The following is a 22,927-nucleotide window of genomic DNA, read 5'->3' on the forward strand; positions in this document are numbered from 1 at the left end:
TGCGACGGTAAAAACCACCGCAGTTTACAATCCACGACGATTGTTTGTTGTACCGTTGCAGAATCGTGTGTCCCCAACGTGTTTCGCGACGATTGCCAAAACTGTCACGCCAACCGTCGCGCTAGTTCACGACGGGTTATAACTGACTTAAACTAGAAATGGCGACGGTTAATAACCGTCGTGAATATGCCTTTGATTTTTGTTTATGTTATTGTTCCCGACGGTTTAAAACAGTCGTGAATGTGATATCCTGACGGTTAGAACCGTCGTGAATATCTCTTTGATTGTTTTTTTTTAATTGCGACGGTTAAAACACTCGTGAATGTAATTTCCTGACCGTTAAAACCTTCGTAATTTTATACTTTATTTTGTAACAATTTAAAACACTACTAATTATTTAATATTTACATTTAACAACAACTTAAACCATTATTAATTTGTATATGTTGTATTATATTTTTTATTTAAATTATAATCTACTAAAATATTTTTAAATATAGTATTTTTATATTATTTTTACTATCACATTTTTATTTTATTTTCTGTCACTTTATTTAATCCTAAAAAAATAGCACAAAACATCATATTTAATACTAAAAAGGTATACCCACAATATTTACATTAACATACCATACATATATATATATATATATATATCGTCACTATAATCACATAATAAACCAAATAACATAACTAATACTATCAAGATAAATAATACTATAAACATGTGGCTACAGTAACAAAATAACATTAACACCGGCGGCTCTCCACTCCCACCTAAAATTTGCTCCACCTATGTCTTTATTCAATGCAACTTCGTTTAATCTTCCTTCCTCTGATCATCATTTCAAGTAAAGTCATAACAAAATTTAGTTTCAATTTCAAAATAATGGTTCAACTTATATGTCATCCAAACAACAAACATACAAGCCAAATATCAATTTTTTTACTAGTGACACTTGGCATACAAATTGAATTCTAAAACTACATTATAAACTTGTTGACATAATAAATATAAGGGTTTACTTTATTCACATAGTACCTAGCATGCCTATGTTACTTGATTCACGTAGTACCTAGCAGGATTGTATGATAGGTATGATCCTTTTAAACCATCCCTGCACAATGCATGTGACACCATCAGAAAAAACAAAGTTAATTTTCAGTTGGCACTATACTAATATAATAACCAAGTAATATTTGTACATTCAAACACCCCCTCTGTAAAACATTAACACTAGCTCATCATGAACATTATATTTTTCTCCCATCATAAAATCCTTTACTAACTGAACTTGTACTTGCAGTTTCAACTAAATTGATTCTAAATACTAACAAATGGACAAATTTAATTTGGCCTTGCCAAATAATTAAAGTAATTAAACGTACACCAGCACCAACATATTTTTAAAAATTTTTGTTTTCAAACAAGATAGACATGAGCATAAAGATAGCCTCATTTCACTAATTTCCAATTTAGCAGCTGAAATTATATAAATCTTTAAACGTTTAAGTATGGCATGCAGCATCATAATAAGCTTTCATCACTTCGACATAGTAAACCCAAACATATTAGATTATTTAGGAACTCTTAGAAAGACACTTCCAAAGTTAACAATATAAACTCCTAGAAACTAACTCATAATGCATGACTAAAAAAGAAAACTCCACCAGATGGCATATCAATTTACACTAGACCTTAACTTGGATCGTGCAACAAACAAAGTATTTAAATCTCCAAAACACAATATCATACAATTGTAATATGAACACGTTTTTAAATTCCAATATCACTAATTTTCAACGCACTACTACTTTGTTAAGGTATATTTATCAAACACAGCATAATATTTATTATTAAGAAAAATTGAGAATTAAGAGTGTGAGAGATGTGCAAAAGTAAGTGAAGGGAGGTGATGAGAAGTTATTGATACATTTCAAATGAAGGATAAGGAAACTTGACACATACTTGTTTAGGACCATACTTGAAGGGAAGTGGTGATTTGTGTTCCTGTATTTTCCAAACCTGATCTTAAATCAAATCATAAGATTAACAAAGTTAAAACATATAAATAGGAGTAAATTAAGTTTTTAAAAAAATCATGAGTAATTATAAAGAAACTAAACCATAAATACTAACATATCAGAGAATATTTGCTTACCTCTCTATCTCAATCTACAATGTTATTGCTAACCGATTCTAACTCATGAACATAATGTTTACGATTGATTCCCATCCAAAGATCCTGTCAATGGTCTTTCATTCTTCGCAAGAAGCTAAAACATAACACACATTGAAATAAAAAAAAAGAATAAACACAACTATATTTTGAAAGGTTATTGACTTGCAATTTTACCACCTATATGGGGTGAGTTCATGGAATTTATTAGGGGTGAACTATTATTTAGCTCTAGTGTGAGTAAATACAAAATCAAAATCTTCGCTCACCTTAGTTATTGATAAACTCAACACTAAATGGCTCAAATGAGACCGAGTAAAGAGTCTTCGTAGGTCACCATACGGTCCTCATCGGCAAAATTCTTGTTTCCTCGGTCCTGAATTGAAAAAGCATAAACTATGAAGCCATGAAAAAGATGAACTGAAGAATTGAAATTGAAAACCCTATTTGAAACGAGACTAATTTTCTCACCTTGGTTGCCGATAATCTAAACACTAATGTTTAATTTCAGAATTAGCTTGTTTGAAATTGAGAAAAGGGCTGTTGGAGGTCGTTGTAGTGGCTCTTGTTCCGGAATATTTGTTTCATCTGTCATGAAATTCAAAGAGTTGAAGCGATGAAAGAGATGAAGGGAGTAAATTTTTTTGAAAACCCTAAAAATCAGAGAAGGAATTAAGTTGAGGTTTTAAACTTTTATTCCAATATAGGTCAATATATGGCTTTTGGTTAACAGACTAATTTAAAGTTTTAATTTAATTTGTATCACTTTTAATTCGATTAATTTCTAAGGTTTTAAGTTAACTAGTATATAACCCGCGCGTTGCGCGGTTGACCTATTATATATTATTGTGATTTTATATAACTATAAAATCTAAAAAATATATATATTAAATGATGATTCAATATCACATATTTATATATACATGATTATGAATATAATAATAAAATATATGATAAAATATATTGTAAGACCATTTTTAAAAAATGAAATAATATATAATATTCTTAAATTTATAGAACAATAATGCTCAATAATTATTCTTTTCATCTTTAAACAATTTCAAAGGTGAATAATCAAATTAAAAATTTTAATATTTAAATCTATTTATAAAATAATAGTGTTGTAGAATTATATTTTACGAAAAAGTGATACATAATCAATAAATAAGAAAAAAAGACAATTAATCATTAAGTAACGTCAATTAAGTAAAATATTCTATTTTCTAAATTTATTGTTATTTAGAAACAGGTAAATTTTATAATTGAAAGACACATAAATTTATGTGCATCATTATTACTACAAAAGTAAATAACATATATCAAAATAAATATGAGTATAAAATGTAATTTATATAATAATTAAAATTTATACTATAGAAGAAAATTAGAACTTATATCCTAAAGAAAGCACAAATCGTACCATTGTAGAATTGTGAAGAAAGAGGAAAGAAATTAAACCAAAAAAATAAATAAAAATCAATACAAAAATAAAAAACATTTTTTTATTACAAAATAAAAAAATATATATAAAAAAACATCTTTAACATAAGTATATGTATTAAAATTTATAGAATTTAGATTCTCCAAATGAATGCAATAGATGTATATTTCAATATTCGTTCTAAGATTGTTATTTGTAGGAGTTTGTGCCTATTAGACCCTCTTTCAAATTGCAAAACATGCAGAGTAATAATTAGAAATTATATTAGACAATATGAGTATGAAATGAATTTGAATATGATCATAATAGTATTTATGAAATATAATCAAAATAGTAAGATAAAATTTATTCGAAAAAATATGGATATGAAATAGATTTGAATAGATGTAAAAAAAATATGGAACCTTCCAAAAGTTTTTGGATTAGATAATGAATCGGTATAGAATAGTTCACTCATTCATTCATACTTTGTCAAGTTATTCATCAAATTCTAAAATATAAATGGAAAGAGAAAGTGAGAGGAAATTGTCTATTTAAGGAAGAAAGGAAACAAATTTATCTTTTAGTAGAATAATAAAATGATAGTATGAATGGCTGTTTCATAAAACTCATCATTTTCTAAACATTAATTTTTGCAATAATTATAAAATTTGTAACTGATTTTTGTTCCAAAAATAAATTGTAATTAAATTAGTAATTATTGTTGAAATACATTTTATAAGATTAGAAAAATTTGTTGTTCATTCTTTATATAATGAGATTAATCACCAATAATGAGATTTTTATAATGGATAATCACAATAATAATGAAATTAAACTCTAATAATGAGATTAGTAAAATTATTGATGATAACATTAAACACTAATAATTATTGTTGAAACACATTTTTCAATAAAATAAATCGAGCAAGAATAAAATTATTTGTTACTTTATATAAAATTTATTTATGAATACATATAATATAATTATATAAAATATACTATTTGATTAATCTATGTAGTGTCTGTGATTCGAAATAAAGAAAAACCAAAAAATACTTTTTTAGAGACATATATAATATATTATATATAAGATAAATGAGAAGAACATGAAGTTTTAATTATTATATATTAAAAACTTACAATTTTTTATATATGTAGTAAATAATTTTGTATTCATCTTAATAAGTAGTAAATAATTTATTATATAATTATTTTTGTTTTCATTTACATTATAAATTTATATTTATTTTATCATCATATCACCTATATCTTAAAAGATAGAGGATAGTATAATGTGCACATCACTGCATGAAATTTATATTTCTCCACAAAATAAAGGATGCTCTTTCTTTTATAAGTTTTTGTTTATTAAGATTAACAATATATAATTGTAATTTGTTGTAAAATTTATTTGTGAATTTTAATCTATATAAAAAAATTTGGCACATATATTTTTTTTGCCAAATTAATATTTGGGACAACACAAATTTATTTAAAGAATTTAATTTTATCTAAATTATCATAAACTTTATAAAAAAATCGTTTTCATAATTATTATTCTAATTATATAGCTATATAATTATTCAGATAAAACAAATATAAATTATAGAAACATTTAAATTATAATAACAAAAAAATATGTAAATTAATATACTATTAAGATAAAATAAGTACAAAATATACAAAATTAAAATATAATTATCAACATTTAAAGTTATGTAATAATAACATAAAATTCAAATGACTTTAAAATCATTATAATATCATTAATATTCTTGATCAACATATATGATCAACTCTTAGAGAAAAGAAAACTATAAAACTTTTAATTTTTTAATTTAAAATTTATACACTAAAATTCTTATGAAGGTACAACTAAAAATCATAACAAAAATTACATCAATAAAAGAGAAGAGTTTTATTTGACGCACATATTAGGACTAAACCGTGTACTTATTTGAGCGATCATTTCAAAGTCTTTCCCAGCCGTAATGATCCAACAACATTCATCCTCTTCTTTCTGATTCACATAGAAAAACCATATCAATAGATTCAGATGAAAAAATTATATCAATAAAAAGAAGAGTTTAAATATTTGTAATAGAACAATATGGTCTCTATTATGCCATACAAACCAAGACATATATGTAAAAGAGAAGAAAAAAAACTATTACAAAAAATTGAAGATTACCAAAAAGATTTGATGTACAGATGATGATAAACCAATATCATATATTTTTTTTTTTGCTATTCGCACCGGTGTCGACCCACCACGGGTGGGCCACTAATCCGGCTCGTGCGGAGAGGCATGCGCACTGGCCAAGCAAGATTGTTCCTCCTGGGAATCGAACTCAGTATTCCCCAAGTACGTCCTTGGACGGGGCTCCTTGCCAATGGAGCTCAACCGCTTGGCATATAGATAGAACATAACAAATAAAAATAATAATAATTTATTAATTAAAATTTATATATACAATAAATAGGTGAATGATTACAATTAAATAAAAGGAGTTACAAAATAGCAACAACAAAAAACAGTTCAAAAATTTATATTACATATTTATTTCATCAATACTATTTTTAAATTATTCTTATATTCTATCTTCTTAATTTTTTTTATTTATTATTATCGTTACTATTCTTTCTCAGTAATTTTTATGCATTTTAAGTTATTCATCCATGTTGGTCAAAGAATTTGTCAGCTTATATTAAGTAGATGCAATATAATGTCAAAAATAAGTTAATGTAATATTGTTATTATTTTCACTGTCAGCTTAAGTTAACTTTTAAATATTAAATAATTTTTTTACTATTTAAATAATAAAATTGGATATCTTAATATTAACCAATATTTTAGATAATATTTTACAATTAATTATTACTTTAGATCATATTGTTAACTTAATTAATATTTAATATAAACATTTTAAATTAAAAGGTAAATTATTTATAATTAAGATTAAAGTAATAATTTGTGGGTAATTTCAAAATTTCTAGTTGTGATTTAAATTGATTGTGGGTAAAAAACTCAAAAAGTGGGTTCAATTTTAGCGCGAAAGATGCATTTAGAGATGACGACGGGTGAAATCACTGTCGCGGACTTTTTATCCACGTGTGAAGGGTATGGGGTGGCGACGGTAGCTTCACTGTCGTGCCCTTCGATAATTGTTTTGTAATTGTGGGCGACGGTATGTTCACCGTCGTGAAGTTTGATCATTTTTAAGTAAGTGGACGCGACGGTTGTTTCACCGTCGTGACCTCTTATGAGTTTCTCATGGTGCAAGGTGTGTTATTTGGTTTGGTGGGCGACGGTAAATGTACCCTCGTAACATATAATTTAGGGTGGTTTTTAAACCGTCGTGAATTGATTTCTACGGCGGTAGTTGTATAACCGTCGTTATATTCAATAATTTTTAAAAAATGTAAGGACGGCAGGTGTATACCGTCGTGATACGCGTCTCTATATTAGAGTTACGACAGTTATCAAGTAACTGTCGCAATTTTTGTATCGTAAAACCCTAATTTTCTTGTAGTGAATAGCGTTTGAACATGTTAAAGGAAGTTTAAACCACTTATAGTAAGTGGCACTAAACTTAGAATAACCAAAAGACAACCATCTCCACGAAAGGAAGGTGATATTGGAACAAACCACATCATAGCAAAAAACTTCCTCCTTGAAGATAATGGCGTTTCGCATAATCCAATTGCACCAAATGATGGCAATCCAAATTATGTTTATCTTCAACCTATGATTAACATTATTCACTTTATCTTGTAAGACTCCGAAATCCAAAAAATCCACTCCCTTTAAGACCTCCTTAATGCCCACCCAACCATATATGTGATTCCAAATCTCCTTCACCACATGACAATTAAAAAAGAGATGAGAAATCACTTCCGGGTGGTTGCCACAAAACACACAATCTTTGTTAATGATGCTAGAAACACCTCTTTTCAACAACTCATCTATGGAAGGAATTTTTTCAATGAAGAATCTCCAAGCAAAGACTTTAATTTTAGGAGGAATTTTTAGCTCCCACATCACTTTCAACAAATTAACCAAGTGGCTAGGCCAAACAAAAGATTTAGAATCATTAACAATGTTAGAAACGCTACATACCGAAAACTCCTTTTCCGGATTGATGCGCCACATGAAGCTATCATCCTCCATTTTTACCGGGGTATAAGAGTTTAAATCGGCACAAAACCGGGCTCAAGAGGACAGCCCCCGGGCTGCCGCAAAGGCTGTTGGAGTGGCTGCCCCATTCGGTAAAACAATGGCAGGTATCTGTTATAGTTGTTTCCCGATATTTAATTGTTGCGATCATACAACGGATTCTCAGCAACAATACGGAAGCATCATTTGGGATCATAGACAACAATATTGATCGCGGCATTGAGAGGGGCTGAACTGAATTAATAATCAATTGATGCATACCCTTCTCGGGTTCGAAGGTAACGATTTCACTAACACAGGCAAAGCATTGGTTTAACACAGATGGGTTTTTCACCACAACACACTGGCATGATAATAATTCATCTTGTTTTCTAAAAACAAAGGCATGATAAATGTGAATGTTTTTTTTAATAAGCAATTGAATACAAGAAATCACACTAGGGGTGCAACCCTTACAACGAGAATTCGTTAGTTAGCTTTGTTACAAAGTAATGGTAATTTATACCATTCATAAAAATTGATCCTACACGGGGATTCCCTACTGCTAATCCATCTCCAATAAAGAAACAAAATGTTTGATATCACCTCATCATGACTAAAAGAACCACTTTCAAAAATGATTGTATTTCTCATGTTCCAAGTAGACCAAATTAAAGCTAACCATATTGTGTTTAGCTTAGCTTTAGTGTTGGTATTTTTCACCTTTTCTTGAATGCTCCCGAAGCTCTTGAAATCCTCTTGAGAAAAATTAACCTCATTACCCAACCACATGTAAATTCTATTCCAAACCTCCTTTGTTACATGGCATTGATAGAAATGGTGATCCAAAGATTCCGGATGATTAGAACAAAAAGGACAATCCATGGAAGTTAGATTTGACAAACCTCTACTGACAAGTTGATCTTTTAGCGGTAATCTATTGATGAGGAATCTCCAAGATAAAATCTCGATCTTTGTCGGAATGCTTGTCTTCCAAATGACATCCAAAAACTTGATGATAGAAGTTGGCCAAGCTTGATCTTTTGCATTAGACACCAAGTAAGAGACATTAGACACCGAGAAATCTTCATTAGGAGTTAGATTCCAATGGAATTCGTCCTTTGCCTATATGTCCGGTGCTACTCCTTGAAGAAGCTATTTTAAATCCCTTAGTTCTTCACCAATAGCCGTGCCCGTTACGGATAAGGTGGTGGAGGAGGCGTTCGGAACCAAAGGATTCAAGACTTCCACCCCTAGGATGGCTTCTAAATTCCACAAAATGTCACCATTGTTCAAATTAAGAATGTCGCTCACCACACGTAATTTGTTGGTTGTACGATCAAACAAGTAAGGAAAACAAACTCGAAGCGGTTGATCGATCAACCAACAACTATGCCAAAAAAGAATGTTATTACCTATCTTGAACTCGCATCTAACCCAATCGTTGAACCCTTCACCCAAGTCATCCTCTTTGTAATCATTAAGGACAATGTCTCTCCACCATCTAGATTCATCCCGAGTTAAAAGATCCTTGTTAGAAGCTAACACTTTTATCTTCGGTTTATGATATCTCAAACGTAAGAATCTACTCCATATTGCCTCATCCTCCTTTAGAATTCTCCACTTCCACTTGAGAAGAAGAGATTTATTCATTTCTCCCACATTTCTAATGCCTAACCCTCCTTTTCCTTTAGGCTTGCAAATATTCTCCCACTTTACCCAATGAATGCATCTTGATTTCACATTCCCGCTCCACAAAAAATTGCTAAGAAGACTTCTTATCGCATGAGTTTTACTCGGAGCTTTATAAAAGGATAAAGTAAAAATAGGGATAGCATTAAGCACGGATCCAATTAGAGTCATCCTCCCACCAATGGATATGTTCCTTCCGTTCCACTTAGATAATATTGATTTTATGTTGTCAATCACCTCTTGCCAAACCTTTTTCTTATATGCACCTTCACTCACACAAATACCAAGGAATTTAAACGGAAAGCATCCTTTTTTGCAAGCAAGAAAAGATGTCGTCGACTTTATGTACCAATCTCCAATGTGAGTTCCAAAAAAATTACTTTTATTGAAGTTGATCTTCAATCCGGAAACCAATTCAAATCCTCTTAACAACACTTTTATACTCCAAAGATTATCATAAGTAGGTTCTCCTAGAATGATGGTATCGTCCGCAAATTGTAAAATATCCACAAAGTCATTTACTCCGTACTTGAATGGCTTAAAATCTCCCACCTCCACCGATTTCTTAGTTAGAGCGGTTAGACCTTCCATAGCAAGAACGAATAAGAAAGGAGATATGGGATCTCCTTGTCGTAAGCCTCTTTGAACCTTTAACTCTTTTGTTGCGCTTCCATTAACCAACACGGATATGTAATTGGTAAAGATACTAGACTCCATCTATTTCATCCATCTTTTGCCAAATCCCATTCTCACCAAAATCCACCTAAGATAATTCCACCTAATGATCCACTTTAAGAAGTAAACACCCCTTCTTCTTCTTTTTTGCCCAATCAAAAATTTCGTTAACCAATAACACCCCATCCATCATACTTCTTCCCGGAACAAAGGCGGTTTGATTGGTAGAGACCAACTTATCCACCACACCTCTCATTCTAGCCGCTAACATCTTTGCAATAATCTTATAAATACTCCCCACCAAACAAATAGGGCGATATTCAAACAAGTCTTGCGGATTATTCTTTTTAGGAATGAGAGCAAGGAAAGAAGAAGTGATGGATTTGACAAGAGTACCTTTGCGATAGAAGTCGTTGCAACACTTCATGATGTCTCCTTTAACTAGATGCCAAAACTTTTTGTAGAACTCCAAGGAGAATCCATCCGGCCCCGGGCTTTTGTTTCCATCACACGACCAAATAGCATCCTTCACTTCATCTTCCTCGAAAGGTTTCTCTAAAGCCAATGAGTCTTCCGAAGATAAAGTGTTAAAATTGATCCCTCTAGGCTCCGGCCTAGTAGGTATTGCTTCCTTAAAGAAGTTTTCAAAATGCTTGAAGGTGAACTCTTTAATTTCATCTACTCCTTCCAATCTTCCCTCCGATGTGTCAATGGAGCTAATAGAATTTCTTCTTCTTCTATCTTTTAAAGAGTTGCGGAAGTAACGAGTGTTGTCATCTCCTTCGGAAAGCCAAAGTTGCCTCGACTTCAATCTAAGGATGCCTTCTCTCTTGTTAATGTTATCCTAAAAATCCTCCGCCACTTTCATTCTTTTTGCTATCACATCTTCTGGAACGTTACCTGCAAAATGAACAAACATGTTATCTAAAAATGTGAATGTTGTTTTCGTATGTTGCTCGCAAATCGTATGAAATTTTCTTAGGAGGTATCCATGTTTTCTGGAACTTTCCTTATGAAGAGGAGCATATACTTAGCATTATGACCAATATTGTGTTTTGGTTTGGATCTCTGAAGTCGCTTTAATCAACTTGTAAGTTGCATTCTTATATCATATAGAAATTGTGATTCATGAACTAAACAAGTTTGTAAAAGCTACGCCACCCCATGAGGCAACATGGATGAAATACAACTATTGTATTAAGAATTTAGTACTAGGTTATTTCATATTCAAATTGATTGATTTTTGTTGTTTTAGCTGAATGTATTTATGTGCATTATCATGTAATTGCCATTTCCTTTTGTGATGATTGAATCTCAAAAACGGCTTATCTATCCTTAATCCTTTTAATAGGATTTTGCATGCATATCATTCATATAGAAAATCATACATATGGTCAGATTCTACCTTAGAATTTTATGTTTAATTGATTTAAGTGTCTTTTGTTGATAAAGTAAATTCCTAAATATACTTATGCTTGACATGCAGAGACACGAAAACACTCGTCCATGCTAAGTGCACCTTGAAGAAGATTGATTGCCTTTTTATCATAGAGGAACTTTTTTCTTATCATTGTCATTTCATGAAACTTTAAGCTTTGTTGATTCAACACCATCGAAAACACTTGTAGGAACAAAGGGACCATTTTGGATTGCTTCCCATACTTCTTCTTCTTGTGCTTCTAAGTGAGCCTTCATCCGAATTCTCCAGAAATCAAAGTATTCTCCACAAAATAATGGAGGTTTGTTGTTGCTACCACCGTCTCTAAAAACTGGATTTTGATTTGAGGAAGCCATCACGATCTTTTAGGAACACCATCGAAAATACTTGTAGGAACAAAGGGACCATTTTGGATTGCTTCCCATACTTCTTCTTCTTGTGCTTCTAAGTGAGCCTTCATTTGAATTCTCCAGAAATCAAAGTATTCTCCACAAAATAATGGAGGTTTGTTGTTGCTACCACCGTCTCTAAAAACTGGATTTTGATTTGAGGAAGCCATCACCATCTTTTAGGAACAGGTTACCTATAACCTGCTCTGGTTCCAATTGTAAGTACAGATTGCGTCTAAGAGGGGGTGGATTAGGACCAATAAAAATTCTGGTTTTTAGAGGCAAGTATGTTCCTAATTTCTGGTTTGGTTAAGTGTTTAGAAAGCAATAAAATGCAGAACGATAAAAGACACAACAATATATCCTGGTTCCCCTCACAATCTGAGAGTACTCTAGTCCCCTTACGCAGTAAGAGATTTTACTATTGTTGGTAACTTGTACAAGACAAACCAAAACACCAAGAACAATCCTCTTGGATTTTCACTAAATACACTAAGAGAACAATCCTCCCTTAATGACTCACTTGTTTCCAACAATCCTGGACAACAAGATTTCAACCACCAAGAACAATCATCTTGGATTTACTAACTTGATTATGAGAACAATCCTCTCACTAATAAAAAACCCTTGCTTCCAACAATCCTGGATAGCAAGTCAATCAATAATCAAAATCAGGAAATATATTTGAGTAAGAAAGTATATGAATATGTATTAATCTATAAGATTGATCTTCCCTTCCAAACAACCGATTTATAAAGATATATTAGTGCTCAAGTGTTTATGAATGAGAGAGAAATTTTTCTGAAATAATATGAATAACACATGCAGAAAAATTTTCAATAAAAATTGAAGTATCAAAACACTTGATTTTGAAAATGAATGAATATAATGATGTTAATGGCAATAGAAGAGGTGATTTGTAATTTGAAATTTTCATGTATATATATGAGCATAACACCTCTATAAAACATGGGGAAGTCATGAAAAAATATCATGAAAACATGTCAATTTAAAATGAAAAGGTTTCATGAAGAGTGCATGAAAAGGTGTTAAAAAGTTGCTTTTTTTTTCTTAAAAATGTACAGGACTTTTTAAGTCGGTTCAAACGGATACCTGACTTAACAAGTTGACAACAATTTTGAATTTCAAATAATTATTCAAATTTCAAACAGCATCAAGTTTTGTTAAAGTTAGTTAACCAGACCTGACTTAACAAGTGTTGACAGCATTTTAGAAAAAGTTCTTTTATTTATTTTATTTTAATTTATTTTATGCATTTGAATCAAAGATTTTTATGCATGATAATTTGTCTAATTATTTGAACCAACCTAATTCAACATCTACTTATTTATCCAAGTCAATAGATTATATTTGAAAGTGATTTAACATAGTTCAAACATAAAAAATAAAAAATAAAAAAATAATAATATTTGAAAGTGATTTTGCATGGTTCAAACATGAGAAAAAAATTATATTTGAAAGTGATTTTGAACCCAAATGACCAATGCATGCAAGTGATCTTTTGGAGAATAATTGAGCACTAAATTTATCAATATAAATGCATGCTTATACCTCAATATGATGCTAGTCTTCAAAATATAATTCTTGAATTCTTTGATGCTGGCTTTCAATATGATGAGTCTTGAATCATTTTAATAGATAAAATGCACTTGAAGCTTTTTCCATACTTTTTGACGTAATCATTTGATTTTCGCTTTGTCTTCATCAAAACACAATAAATAGAGAGTCTTAACTTCACATTGTCCACTTTTGACCATAATAGGTATATGGACACTAAAAATTATTGAGATTATTATTTGTGCAATCACCAAAATATTCCTTTGCTCATCTTGTAAATTTAAATGCATACAAATAATAAGGAGACCAACATAAATACCGCCAACTTCAACACAAGCCATTGTTTAAGAAACTACTAATTTTCTCATAACTTTCTCACACATCTCAGTTGAGTTTGGGATCCAAACAACCGATGAACTTGGCACCACTACATACAACTTTCATATTGATGGATACAAAAGAACGGGTTAAAAATGTACTATTAGGGCGGTTTCAACCGCCACAATTTACAAAAATGGAGATTTAAAACAACACCGTAGTTCTAATGCCGCAAAGAAAATAATGGCAATTTTGCATTAACCGCCATACAAAACGATGTAATATACTTAAGTATAAAGTGGCGGTTTTATTTGTAATGTAAACCGACACAAATTTCATTGTTAAATAAAATTAATATAAAATCGAAGGCGGTTTACACCGCCGTATTTGTCATTCTTTTTTTAAAAATTAAAAAATCCCAACAATAAGATTGTCCTTCCCGTGAATTGAAATATTAATACAATTTAAAGTTATATTGCTCATAAGTATTTGAATTTCTTCAACTAACATGTAAAAATAATCAAACCCAAATGAATAACCGTTAAAGAAAAACACATGATGTGTTCATCTTTCTTTTTATCTTTTCCTTTAAGAAGAAGATTCACCGCAAAACCTCAACATGTTTTCCAACTTTGGCCAATTTCCTTATTAGAGTCTCAACAACAACATTTCATTTCGTGTGACTGTTAATATCTGCTAATGTGTATCAATTGCTATAGTAAATGCTCCTGCAACGCAAAACCAGAAAAAACTAATCACAAACAAAAACATAGAAATTCGACACAGTAATGTTACTTCAATGGTTATAAGGTAGCAACCATTAGAGAGAATGGGTGAGAATAAGGGGTAATTAGAAACTTTGAAATAAATAAAAAATTAAAGTGAGAACATGAGGAGAAGATGGAGAGATGAATGGCTATGAAAGTAAAAAGTAACATCATTTTACACAGTTTATATATATTATTTGCTGCTGTCCATCCAGTAAAGAAAAGACTAATCTAGTTGAGTTGAGCCTATTGATTTATTTCCGAAAGGGAAGTGACTAGGGCAATCTAGAGTAGAAAACTTCTTATCTTGAACTTCTTGTTTAAAATATGAGATATAATAAAAGATAAAAGAAACTATAGCTAAGAGATAATATAGTGTATTCTAAATACTCTAGAATACAATCCATTTAACATGAATTTTCTTTAATATATTTTAGCAATATCAATGTAAAGATTCAAAAAGTTTATCTTGTGCATATGAATAAATCCCCTCATATTAGATTTCCATATGAATATTGTGTTGTGTGTTTTCATCTAAGATGATAATATCCAATTAATCTTGTATAGAAAATAATATATTAAAACTAGAGTGATTTTATGAAAGGATGGAAGAATCAAATAATCATAAAGTCTACATGACACTTACACAGAAACATGCATGTTACTTGAAAATGATAAGCTTACTACCGGCATATCTTGGTGACAAAAGCATATCCATTCCATCTTATATGGTCCATAATTTATTAAAACTATAGTGATATTATGAATGGATGGAAAGAATCAAATAATCATAAAGTATGCATGGCTTAAACATAAGAAAATTTCTTTAGCCACCTCCCTATGGGGTCACCCCCAGCGAAAAACCCAAATTACCCCTGCTTCGGAAATGAACTTCCGAAGCATTTTTTTTTTTAAAAATTTCCACAATTCGGAAGTGCATCTCCGAAAACACCTCATGGGGGGTGTTTTCGGAGATGAACTTCCGAAAACACCTTTGTTTAGATTTTGGGGGGTTTCGGAAATGAACTTCCGAATTATGCAGAAACTGTGTTTTTTTTGGGTTAATAGTCATTTGCCCCCCCTGCAATAGTAGCGATATTCGGTTTACCCCCCTTTTAAAAAAAAATTGTATTACCCCCCTGTAATATTTGCGTACCCCCCTAAACGTGTAAAAACCAGGGAGTAAAATCAAAAAATATATATTTTACAGGGGGTAATTTTCACCCTTAGGGGGCAAAAGACTTACAATTTTAATATTATAGGGGGGTTATGCAAGTTTTTTTTTAAAAGGGGGGTAAACCGAATATCGCTACTATTGCAGGGGGCAAATGACTATTAATCCTATTTTTTTATGTTTTTCTTAACAGTATCGTATTTTTAATTAAAGGAAACCGGGAAATAAAATAAGCGACATATAAACACAAAAAACTAATATGATAAAAAAGTAATATATACAAGTCGATTCAAATCCAAATAAAAATAGTGTGCTAAAGATACACTCCGAAAATAAAAAATAAATAAACCCGACCACTACTGGGTGTGCCTAACCCTCTATCCCTGGGACCTCCTTTGCCGCCTGTATGTCGCTGCACGGCCCGCATCAGTGACGTTCATCTCCATCACGGCGACTGCCTCTGGACCACCCTGATGAACGACACCTCGATCCAATGCGTCCTGCCCAAGCATCTCTATCCGCTGGCAGATCGGCATGAGATCAATGGCGTGGTCATCCTCGGCCTGTTGGTTCTCCAGGATCTCCTCGTGTGCTAGCCTAGGAGCGCCGGGAACGTCGGGTCTCAGCAGAGGATGTGACACCCGGTAGAACCATGTGACGTATCCCTCCACACTGTGCCAGTCCTGTGTGACCCGAGTGCGACGCTACTCCTGCGGTACCACATGATGCTGCTAGTCCTCCCATATGGCAGTGAGCTGCACTCGGGTCACTGTGTCGGGAGTAGCCTCAAAGGGTGACCTGAGTATCTGCTGCACGAATCCGAACTGACGCATGCACCGCTCAGGGAGATACCGGACCATGATGTCGGTCCCACATGCCAACCAGCCTGAAAATAAAGCAATGTCGTTAAAGTGGACAACCTGAGTGTAGTCGCTGAACGACCTCCAAGTGACATCGTCGTGCATCGTGCGGTCCAGGTATCCACGGTATGGTCCCACCGCATTGTTCCCCCTCTAGAGAACGTATCTGGCGGCCCTGGGCATGGCGTCAACGTACACAAAATCGATGTGGAAGCCGTGGATGCGGGAGAAGTAGGAGATGATCTAGCTCTGAAACAGAAACACGATAATGTATTATAAATAAATACGAAACATAAATAAATACGAAACAATTAAAATGAAACGTACCGTAAGTAGTGTGCACGATCTGACCAACTGCCTCTTCCTCTAGTTGGAGGCCTCATTCAGCTTCTGGTAGAGTTATGCCAGAGTAGCTTCCCCCCAGTTCCACTGGTGAACGGTATCCAGGTCCATGAAGTAGCGAAGGTAGGTCACGTCGACGTACCTTGCACTCTTATCCACAAAGCATGCAGCGCCTACCACATGCATGTACCAGAACCGGAGAGCGCAGCCACGGTGATACTGTGTGAATAGCTCGTCACCCGCCTGCTCGGCATCGGCCGCCGCGTCCAGGTGGTGCTCAAAATAGCGGCTCAGTGTGGTGAACCGGATTTGAGTCCCATTTGTCGTGATGCACTCGAAGTCAACAACTTCGGGCTCCATGCCCAAATAGAGCGTCATCCACTGAATGGCCTCGACCCTCTGGATCCGGGAGTGGGTCAACAACGGCCCCCTGATGGGCAGGTGGAGAAGACACTGCACATCGTGCAAGGTGATCGTCATCTCCCCAACCGGAAAGTGGAAAGAAGACGTCTCTTTGTGCCAGCACTCCAAAAATGCCCCCTGCATGCCGTGGCTGATGGTGGTGTACCCCGTCATGCAGAGCCCGCTAAGCCCTAAACCTCGCACCGCGTCGTTAAACCACTCAGCTGATGGTTTAAACAGACTGAAAATCTTCCGGGCGTGGTTCACCATTTTCAAAGGATCTCTCTCCTGTTACAAAAAAAACAAATAAAAGCATATGTTAAATAGACCGTTAAGAAAATATTGAATAAACGTCTAAATTATAAACGGTTAAATTATAAAAAAGACCTCTCCCTCCCAGATCCGCCGAGCGACGTGGTCGCGGTAGCATATCAGCACGGAAGTGTCAAAGGGCCCTCTCGGGTAGCTGTTCTCCTGCTCATCCTCCTCCCCGGCTGGAGGGTCAACATCCGATACCCCCTCCAGCTCGTGGTATGGCACTCCCACCTCCTCCTCCTGCTCCTCCTCCTCCTCCTCTCACTGGCGGAAAGAAGATACCCGAGCCAGCCAACTACTAGATTCAGATGAAGAGGTACCCTCTCCCACATCCACGGGAACTCGCACACGTCGTCCCCGGCCCTGGCCCCTTCCTTGTGTCGACGCCAGCTACGCCGCCGCCCGCTCGCGTCTAGCCGACGCAGTCTGGGTCTCTCTACCCTGTCTGATGCGTGCTGGTTGGTAGCCTGACATGTTCCTATAAACAATTGAAAACGATTAATATGCGAGACAAAATAAAAAAATAAAAAAATGCACTTCTGATACAATTCGGAAGTTCATTTCCAAAACTGGGAATGGAGGTGTTTTCGGAAATGAACTTCCAGCGGCCAACAAGAAAACTACCTCAGTTAATGGAAGATATAGCTAAAAAGGATAGTCATGGAGAAAGCGTATTCAATTCAAGTTCATGCCCACTGAATGTGCTCTTCCTGGGGCTCATACCATCTTTAAACCAGACAAACAGGCCCAATCTTCTAGTAAAATAATGGAACATACATGTTTTGAATAAAAAAAGACAATCCTGGAGAATTGCACTCGTTGAATATCCTGTATCTGGAGATGATCCCATTTCTTCAAATGCATTAATAAAAGAGTCTATTCAAGAATTTACAACACTTGAGGAGCCATCAATTCATTTGGAAAGGGATCGAGGTGAACAATTACGGTACTCCGAACAACATGTCATTCGCGGGAACTGATGAAGACGATGATGCTTGGAGTGATTATTGAATTTACTACATAATGCAAAATACAGTTCTCAATGGCAGTAGATCTTTTTCTATTTTTGGTCTTGCCTTAAATCATATGTAAAAAATCTTTACTTTCTATATTGAATAGGAAATTTACTTTACCATTCAAGATTTATTATGCTTCCGTGTGTTCATATACGGTCCGGACAACCTGTGTCCCCTCCCCAAGTCTTCCTAATTCACGTACAGTTTCGTAATCACGGAAACAAAGCTCTACAACATGTGTCCCTTCCCCGAGTCTTCCTAATTCACGTCGGAAACTAGGCACCACTTTATAATAATATGCATGAACACAATTGAAAGTCACATGTTATATGAAATATGTTGCCCACTACACTTTTGTATGGAGAAGATGGCTTGCTCAGTGGAATAAACAGAATTGTGATTCCGTAGACTCGGTTCTGTCGAATCACTCAACTTCAAATTGATTCTTAACATACTGAGAGTAATATGGAAAACTCTCAGAGGTTTCATATTTTCTTAATAGGTGGCATCATTGAATTGTCACACTAACAAGTTATATATTGTGTAGACTATTAAGAGTAGAATAACATGCCAAGACAATATACCAGCAAGGCAGAACAAAATGATAGGAAGATAAGTTGAGATTGGATATTGGTATAAATGCATCAGCAATTGCTACAACCAAGCCCAAGAGAAATCGTACACAGCCTGCATATCTTAAATATTTTGTCAAATATAAATAAGTTTATTTAATATTAGGCAGTAGCAGTTATTAGCCAATTTTAGGCAGCAGTAGTTATTATGCAGTTATACAATTACAATTAGGAAGTAGTTACTGTTTTTGTATCTATAAATTATGCACTGCAGTAATGGAAAGGATAAGAAAATATTCAGAACAAACAACCTGAATCTGTCTTGATCATAACAAGATGAACTCCAAAATAGGATCATTCAACATATTACAAAACAAAATGAAGCTACTTAAATTACCAAAATACAAGTGCTTCATCCTTCTACTTTGTAGTTGTTGTCCAAAAACTAACTGGGAGACAATCTTGAGTAATAGGAAAAGCTTTGAAGTTTAGGGGCATCCAGTAAACAATTTCAAGATACCTAAAGATCATCATCAACTCTTCAATCAACAAAGACCTCATGATGCACCTGTCTTCCATGTTTTGTATGTTATTTCTGAAAGTTGGCCACACAACCACTTTTACCATGTCCAACATTTGATTATCATACAACTTTATAGTAGGTGAAGGATGCCAATACTCTAGCTTTCCTTCCATGAAGTCTTTTATTCTCTGTTTCATGAGGAAAACTTTTTCATTTTGAGTTGCTATGTGAATACAGAATTGCAAAGCTTTTTCCATGTTAGTACAACGATTGCAATTACGTATTTTTTTCTTGTGAAGCACACTGTTGGGCATGTTTATCCGTTTTTTATCGAACCGTATAAACACGGTAGTCAGTATGTTGATCTTCTCCACGGTCATTACAATGTCGTCGATCACACATTTGTCTCCTACGTCATAGTAATGCATTATAAAAACAAAAAATATTCCTTCAAAAACAGTTTTCAATGAGCTTCCGAATATCAATGAAGCGAACACGAACTGTGACGCAAAAACAAAGCCAAGTAACTTGATAGTGACCATTTCCAAAATCAAAATCGATATAACAGAAATGAGAAGGACAACTAAGAAGTTCAAGAAGTTGTATAACTTTGGGACCGGTGATTTGGTATCATTTATTCTTAAACTAAGTGTTATTCTCTCCCTGAACACACTCAGAATCCAGTCCTTCAAGGCAGTTTGACTTACTTTTCCAGAATCTGATCCTCTTTTAAAGTGATTTACAATTTGAGCAGCTTCAGTTTCAATCATGAAAGACATCAAGTCCTCAATTTCTATAGACCTAGAACCACATAAATCAAGATTTCTGAATATTTGTTCGGTTGCTGCTTTAGTCTCCTTTTCAGTTGAAGCTAGTGCAGAATGGTCGTCTTCCAAATCAAATGCCCTGTAGGTAAATGTTTTCATGAAGCTATTCATTTCCAAAGACGACACAAATTTTGGATTCAGCTTATGCAAAAGATTGAGAGTTAGTCTACCACCATATTCAATCTCACTCCTTGACCTTTCAATTATGATGGTAGAAAAGTTAGGAGCAGCCAGCCTTTCATCCTCTTGTGCTTTAGCCCTTCGAAGTTCGACCATATGTGGTCCAGAAAGCATATTAATCAATGAGTGATTGACGAACGACTCTTCAATCTTACCGCAATATGCTGTCGCATAAAAATGAGTGGTTAAAATTTCAGCAATTAGGGTTTTGAAGAGCCATAATGCAGGAGCCAGAAATAAACTGCTGAACAAAGCTTTCTCCATGTATAGCATTAAAACGCAGATCACCTCCCTGTGAAGAGGCTTATAGAACCACAAAGACCATGCTAAAAGTAGCAACCACAAAAATTTTTGAATTGTTTTCTTCAAAGTATATACATAGTAAACAAGTTTGATCTCCAAATGAAATTTTCTTTTAATAAAAAACACAATGATAATCCTAATAATACAATGCGCTAAGAAGCTACCAGAGACTAGAAAAAGAATCAGGACTTCATATTTCCAAAGTCTAACTTCCCATAAATTCATATTCCTCAAATACCGAAAAGTCAAGGTTAATAATAAAGCAGGTATAAGAATCAAATCTAGCCTTCCAAATAAAATCAAAAGACTAAATTTTCTTTTCTTATACATACTTGAGTGATTCTCATTTATGAAAGATGATTGAGCATTAGAGCTGGACTCTCCAAAAAAGCTTGTTTGAACGGTCTCCCCTTTGATTTCAGATATTTCACTTGAGTGATTCTCATCTTTGAGAGATGATTGGGCATTAGAGCTGGACTCTCCAACAAAGCTTGTTTGAACATTCTCCCCTTGGATTTCAGACATTTCACGGTTTTCGTCAATATTAATAACCACGTCCTTAACCTGCATTTCACTATAAGTACACGGCGAAAGTAGCTGTCGGCATAGAGTTAGGCACCCTCAATAATAAATAATTTTTTAAAAATAAAAATCTAGAAAGAAAAACATGAAGAATAACAATAGAAGAGGAGGGATCGGGAAAAATAACAGTACTAACCAGAAGAGATTGAAGGGAAGAGATTGAAGTTGCGATGGATTTGTTTCAAACTTAAAGGGAAGAGATTTGAAGATTTGTATTTGTGTTTTGCTGTATTGAGGGTGCTCGTTGTGTGTTTGGCAGGTTACACATGAATTATAAAGGAAGGAGGGAGTAGCAGCTCTCATTGAAAAAGCAAAAGAAGTTAATTATTTTGTCTTTTTGAAAAAGCAAAAGTAGTTAGTTATTTTCTCTTTTTGAAAAAGCAAAAGAGAATATATTAGATTATTCTATTTCAATTTGTAGGTTGCTTTACTATGTGTAGCTGACACATTTTAACAGAGTTAGATTATAGACATGCCATGATTTAGTCTTGAGACCCACAATTATCATATCCTTTCACATGACCTTCATCGTTATTTTTTTTCTGTTTCAAATTTTATATTTTTTAACTTAATTACTTTAAACTTTATCTTCTCATACTTTTTTTCCACTTAATACATTAAACAAGAGTCCAACTTTCCTTCTTTCTGCTTTTATTCCTTGCAACAATTAAGCCACCATTAAAACATCTTCATTTATTCTATTAGTTTCTGAAACAAGAAGAATGCAAATGTTATTTTCGAATTTATTTATTTACTATTTAAAAAAATGTTTTTCATTTTTACCCATTTTTTATTTAAAAAATAGACAAAAAATCATAAAAATAAAATTTGAAAAGATTTTGTTTTTTAGAAATAATTTAATCTGATTGATTGAAATAGTCATAAATCAAAATCAATTGAATTTTTGATTTTTGATTATTTTGATTTACCAAATTAATTTATTTCCTTTTTAAATAACCTAATTTTTCTATTATAAAAGGGGGACCATTTTTTCCACACAGAGGGTTTTACCGGAGGCTATTTGTAACACTACCTTTGTTCTTCAATCTTTATCACTATCATGTCTATATTTTCACTACACAGTGACATCACCATGTATATATCTCGTGCACGTTTTTTATTGTAATATGTTTTTTACCTTGTAAAATAGTATACTCTTTTCACAGTAATCTAACACTTTTTTTAATGAATTAAACCAAAAAAAATCTACACTAT

At 33.4% G+C, this 22,927-nt stretch overlaps 1 protein-coding gene across 1 annotated transcript; it reads right to left on the bottom strand.

Moving 5' to 3' along the window:
• Window positions 1-19,717: 19,717 nt before the first annotated feature.
• Window positions 19,718-21,700, bottom strand: LOC131658023 (mechanosensitive ion channel protein 7-like). Its single transcript, XM_058927360.1, has one exon. It carries the CDS (start codon window positions 21,698-21,700, stop codon window positions 19,718-19,720), a length of 1,983 nt encoding a protein of 660 aa, XP_058783343.1.
• Window positions 21,701-22,927: the final 1,227 nt, after the last annotated feature.

Source organism: Vicia villosa, linkage group LG1 (assembly GCF_029867415.1).
Source record: "Vicia villosa cultivar HV-30 ecotype Madison, WI linkage group LG1, Vvil1.0, whole genome shotgun sequence".
Taxonomy (NCBI): Eukaryota; Viridiplantae; Streptophyta; class Magnoliopsida; order Fabales; family Fabaceae; genus Vicia; species Vicia villosa.

Excerpts from the sequence above, each read along its gene's own strand:
- LOC131658023 (XM_058927360.1), bottom strand. The coding sequence starts at position 21,700 with ATGCAGGTTAAGGACGTGGTTATTAATATTGACGAAAACCGTGAAATG.